Genomic DNA, 5,000 nt, shown 5'->3' with positions numbered 1-5,000 from the left:
GTGTTGGTGCAGCCTGGTGGGTAGTTACCTACTGGTTGTTCAGTGTGTTGGTGGAGCCTGGTGGGTAGTTACCTACTGGTTGTTCAGTGTGTTGGTGGAGCCTGGCGGGTAGTTTCCTACTGGTTGTTCAGTGTGTTGGTGGAGCCTGGCGGGTAGTTACCTACTGGTTGTTCAGTGTGTTGGTGGAGCCTGGTGGGTAGTTTCCTACTGGTTGTTCAGTGTGTTGGTGCAGCCTGGTGGGTAGTTACCTATGAGCAGCCACTGGTTGTTCAGTGTGTTGGTGGAGCCTGGTGGGTAGTTACCTACTGGTTGTTCAGTGTGTTGGTGGAGCCTGGCGGGTAGTTACCTACTGGTTGTTTAGTGTGTTGGTGGAGCCTGGCGGTAGTTACCTACTGGTTGTTCAGTGTGTTGGTGGAGCCTGGCGGGTAGTTACCTACTGGTTGTTCAGTGTGTTGGTGGAGCCTGGCGGGTAGTTCTGGTTGTTCAGTGTGTTGGTGGAGCCTGGCGGGTAGTTACCTACTGGTTGTTCAGTGTGTTGGTGGAGCCTGGCGGGTAGTTACCTACTGGTTGTTCAGTGTGTTGGTGGAGCCTGGTCGGTAGTTACCCACTGGTTGTTCAGTGTGTTGGTGGAGCCTGGTGGGTAGTTATCTACTGGTTGTTCAGTGTGTTGGTGCAGCCTGGCGGGTAGTTACCTACTGGTTGTTCAGTGTGTTGGTGGAGCCTGGCGGGTAGTTACCTACTGGTTGTTCAGTGAGTTGGTGGAGCCTGGCGGGTAGTTACCTACTGGTTGTTCAGTGTGTTGGTGGAGCCTGGCGGGTAGTTACCTACTGGTTGTTCAGTGTGTTGGTGCAGCCTGGCGGGTAGTTACCTACTGGTTGTTCAGTGTGTTGGTGGAGCCTGGTGGGTAGTTACCTATGAGCAGCCACTGTTTGTTCAGTGTGTTGGTGGAGCCTGGCGGGTAGTTTCCTACTGGTTGTTCAGTGTGTTGGTGGAGCCTGGTGGGTAGTTACCTACTGGTTGTTCAGTGTGTTGGTGGAGCCTGGTGGGTAGTTACCTACTGGTTGTTCAGTGTGTTGGTGGAGCCTGGTGGGTAGTTACCTACTGGTTGTTCAGTGTGTTGGTGGAGCCTGGCGGGTAGTTACCTACTGGTTGTTCAGTGTGTTGGTGCAGCCTGGTGGGTAGTTACCTACTGGTTGTTCAGTGTGTTGGTGGAGCCTGGTGGGTAGTTACCTACTGGTTGTTCAGTGTGTTGGTGGAGCCTGGTGGGTAGTTACCTATGAGCAGCCACTGTTTGTTCAGTGTGTTGGTGGAGCCTGGCGGGTAGTTTCCTACTGGTTGTTCAGTGTGTTGGTGCAGCCTGGTGGGTAGTTACCTACTGGTTGTTCAGTGTGTTGGTGGAGCCTGGTGGGTAGTTACCTACTGGTTGTTCAGTGTGTTGGTGGAGCCTGGTGGGTAGTTACCTACTGTTTGTTCAGTGTGTTGGTGGAGCCTGGCGGGTAGTTTCCTACTGGTTGTTCAGTGTGTTGGTGGAGCCTGGTGGGTAGTTACCTACTGGTTGTTCAGTGTGTTGGTGCAGCCTGGTGGGTAGTTACCTACTGGTTGTTCAGTGTGTTGGTGGAGCCTGGTGGGTAGTTACCTATGAGCAGCCACTGTTTGTTCAGTGTGTTGGTGGAGCCTGGCGGGTAGTTTCCTACTGGTTGTTCAGTGTGTTGGTGGAGCCTGGTGGGTAGTTACCTACTGGTTGTTCAGTGTGTTGGTGGAGCCTGGTGGGTAGTTACCTACTGGTTGTTCAGTGTGTTGGTGCAGCCTGGTGGGTAGTTACCTACTGGTTGTTCAGTGTGTTGGTGCAGCCTGGTGGGTAGTTACCTACTGGTTGTTCAGTGTGTTGGTGGAGCCTGGCGGGTAGTTACCTACTGGTTGTTCAGTGTGTTGGTGGAGCCTGGTGGGTAGTTACCTACTGGTTGTTCAGTGTGTTGGTGGAGCCTGGCGGGTAGTTACCTACTGGTTGTTCAGTGTGTTGGTGGAGCCTGGCGGGTAGTTACCTACTGGTTGTTCAGTGTGTTGGTGGAGCCTGGCGGGTAGTTACCTACTGGTTGTTCAGTGTGTTGGTGGAGCCTGGCGGGTAGTTACCTATGAGCAGCCACTGGTTGTTCAGTGTGTTGGTGGAGCCTGGCGGGTATCGGACATCGGTAGACGGGGTGATCTCACACTCTCCTTTCTCTCTCACCGTCACCTCCTCTGTCTCAGGTCCCTCGATACGCGCCAGCGTCAAGCCCCGCGGCTGCCATGGCAACACATCAATCAACACATCAAAGAATCAGCCAATCAAATTCAGAAAGAAAAGTTCAAACAAGTCTGATAAAAAGGTGTATATAATGACATCACAGTACTGAGACTAAAACACATGCTGATTGGTTGCTGTGTGTCGTGTTGACATGCTGATTGGTTGCTGTGTGTCGTGTTGACATGCTGATTGGTTGATGTGTGTTGTGTAGACATGCTGATTGGTTGCTGTGTGTCGTGTAGACATGCTGATTGGTTGCTGTGTGTCGTGTAGACATGCTGATTGGTTGCTGTGTGTTGACATGCTGATTGGTTGCTGTGTGTTGTGTAGACATGCTGATTGGTTGCTGTGTGTCGTGTTGACATGCTGATTGGTTGCTGTGTGTCGTGTTGACATGCTGATTGGTTGCTGTGTGTCGTGTTGACATGCTGATTGGTTGCTGGGTGTCGTGTTGACATGCTGATTGGTTGCTGGGTGTCGTGTTGACATGCTGATTGGTTGCTGTGTGTTGTGTTGACATGCTGATTGGTTGCTGTGTGTTGTGTTGACATGCTGATTGGTTGCTGTGTGTTGTGTTGACATGCTGATTGGTTGCTGTGTGTTGTGTTGACATGCTGATTGGTTGCTGTGTGTCGTGTTGACATGCTGATTGGTTGCTGTGTGTTGTGTTGACATGCTGATTGGTTGCTGTGTGTTGTGTTGACATGCTGATTGGTTGCTGTGTGTTGTGTTGACATGCTGATTGGTTGCTGTGTGTTGTACATTGAGTATACAAATCATTAGGAACACCTTCCTAACAGCCTCAATTCGTCAGGGCGTGGACTCTACAAGGTGTCAAAAGCATTCCACAGGGATACTGGCCCATGTTTACTCCAATGCTTCCCACAGTTGTGTCAAGTTGGCTGGATGTCCTTTGGGTAGTGGACCATTCTTGATACACACAGGAAACTGTTGCGCGTGAAAAACCCAGCAGCGTTGCAGTTCTTGACACAAACCGGTGCACCTGGCACCTACTACCATACCCCGCTCAAAGGCACTTCAATATTTTGTCTTGCCCATTCACCCTCTGAATGGCACACATACACAATCCATGTCTCAATTGTCTCAAGGCTTTAAAAAATCCTTCTTTAACCTGTCTCCTCCCCTTCATCTACACTGATTTGAAGTGGATTTAACAGGTGACATCAATAAGGGATCATAGCTTTCACCTGGATTCACCTGGTCAGTCTGTCATGGAGAGAGCAGGTGTTCTTAATGTTTTGTCCACTCAGTGTCTATTTGCTGTTGATTTGACAGCTGTACTGACCACTAAAGAGACTCCGTCGTGAACCAGAGAGGTGGAGGCATAAAGATGAGAGTCCAGCTTCCCGACGTACAGAGTGGGCCTAAAACACACACAAGATAAATGACATAAATATTAATAATAATAATAATAATAATAAGCCATTTAACAGACGCTTTTATCCAAAGCGACTTACAGTCATGCGTGCATACATTTTTTAAATGTTTTTGTGTATGACAGTAAAAAGCTTTTGGAGCAGCTTCAAATGAAATGTTGGGTAAGAAGGCAAACTCAGCTCCCATTATTCATTGAATCAGATGGTTCATTCATCACAAAACCCACTGATATTGCCAACTACTTTAATGATTTTTTAAATTGGCAAGATTAGCAAACTTGGGCATGACATGCCAGCAACAAACGCTGACACTACACATCCAAGTATATCTGACCAAATTATGAAAAACAAGCGTTGTAATTTTGAATTCCTTAAAGTGAGTGTGGATGAGGTGAAAAAATTGTTGTCTATCAACAATGACAAGCCACCGGAGTCTGACAACTTGGATGGAAAATTACTGAGGACAATAGCGGACGATATTGCCACTCCTATTTGCCATATCTTCAATTTAAGCCTACTAGAAAGTGTGTGCCCCCAGGCTTGGAGGGAAGCAAAAGTCATTCCGCTACCTAAGAATAGTAAAGCCCCCTTAACTGGCTCAAATAGTCGACCAATCAGCCTGTTACCAACCCTTAGTAATGTTTTGGAAGAAATGGTGTATGACCAGATACAATGCTATTTTACAGTAAACAAATTGACAACAGACTTTCAGCACGCTTATAGGGAAGGACATTCAACAAGCACAGCACTTACATAGATGACTGATGATTGGAAATTGATGATTAAAAAAATTGTGGGAGCTGTTTTGTTAAACTTCAGCGCAGCTTTTGACATTATCGATCATAGTCTGATCCTGGAAAAACGTATGTGTTATGGCTTTACACCCCCTGCTATATTGTGGATTAAGAGTTACCTGTCTAACAGAACACAGAGGGTGTTCTTTAATGGAAGCCTCTCCAACATAATCCAGGTAGAATCAGGAATTCCCCAGGGCAGCTGTCTAGGCCCCTTGCTTTTTTCAATCTTTACTAACGACATGCCATTGGCTTTGAGTAAAGCCAGTGTGTCTATGTATGTGGATGACTCAACACTATACACGTCAGCTACTACAGCGACTGAAATGACTGCAACATTTAACAAAGAGCTGCAGTTAGTTTCAGAGTGGGTGGCAAGGAATAAGTTAGTCCTAAATATTTCCCAAACTAAAAGCATTGTATTTGGGACAAATCATTCACTAAACCCTAAACTTCAACAAAATATTGTAATGAATAATGTGGAAATTGAGCAAGTTGAGGAGACTAAATTGCTTGGAGTAACCC

At 47.3% G+C, this 5,000-nt stretch overlaps 1 protein-coding gene across 1 annotated transcript in view; it reads right to left on the bottom strand.

Annotated features, from left to right (window-relative positions):
* ern2 (endoplasmic reticulum to nucleus signaling 2) overlaps positions 1 to 5,000 on the bottom strand; it is a 139,265-nt gene that overhangs the window by 68,031 nt on the left and 66,234 nt on the right. Inside the window, exons 10-11 of the mRNA XM_045217336.1 lie at positions 3,591 to 3,669; positions 2,131 to 2,281 (exon numbers count right to left, since the gene is read on the bottom strand). Coding sequence (XP_045073271.1) covers positions 2,131 to 2,281; positions 3,591 to 3,669 — 230 coding nt within the window. The remainder of the gene's footprint in view (positions 1 to 2,130; positions 2,282 to 3,590; positions 3,670 to 5,000) is intronic.

Source organism: Coregonus clupeaformis, unplaced genomic scaffold (genome assembly GCF_020615455.1).
Source record: "Coregonus clupeaformis isolate EN_2021a unplaced genomic scaffold, ASM2061545v1 scaf1016, whole genome shotgun sequence".
Taxonomy (NCBI): domain Eukaryota; kingdom Metazoa; phylum Chordata; class Actinopteri; order Salmoniformes; family Salmonidae; genus Coregonus; species Coregonus clupeaformis.
Note: the sequence above shows the minus strand (reverse complement) of the source record. Positions and strands in the feature narration are given on the sequence as shown.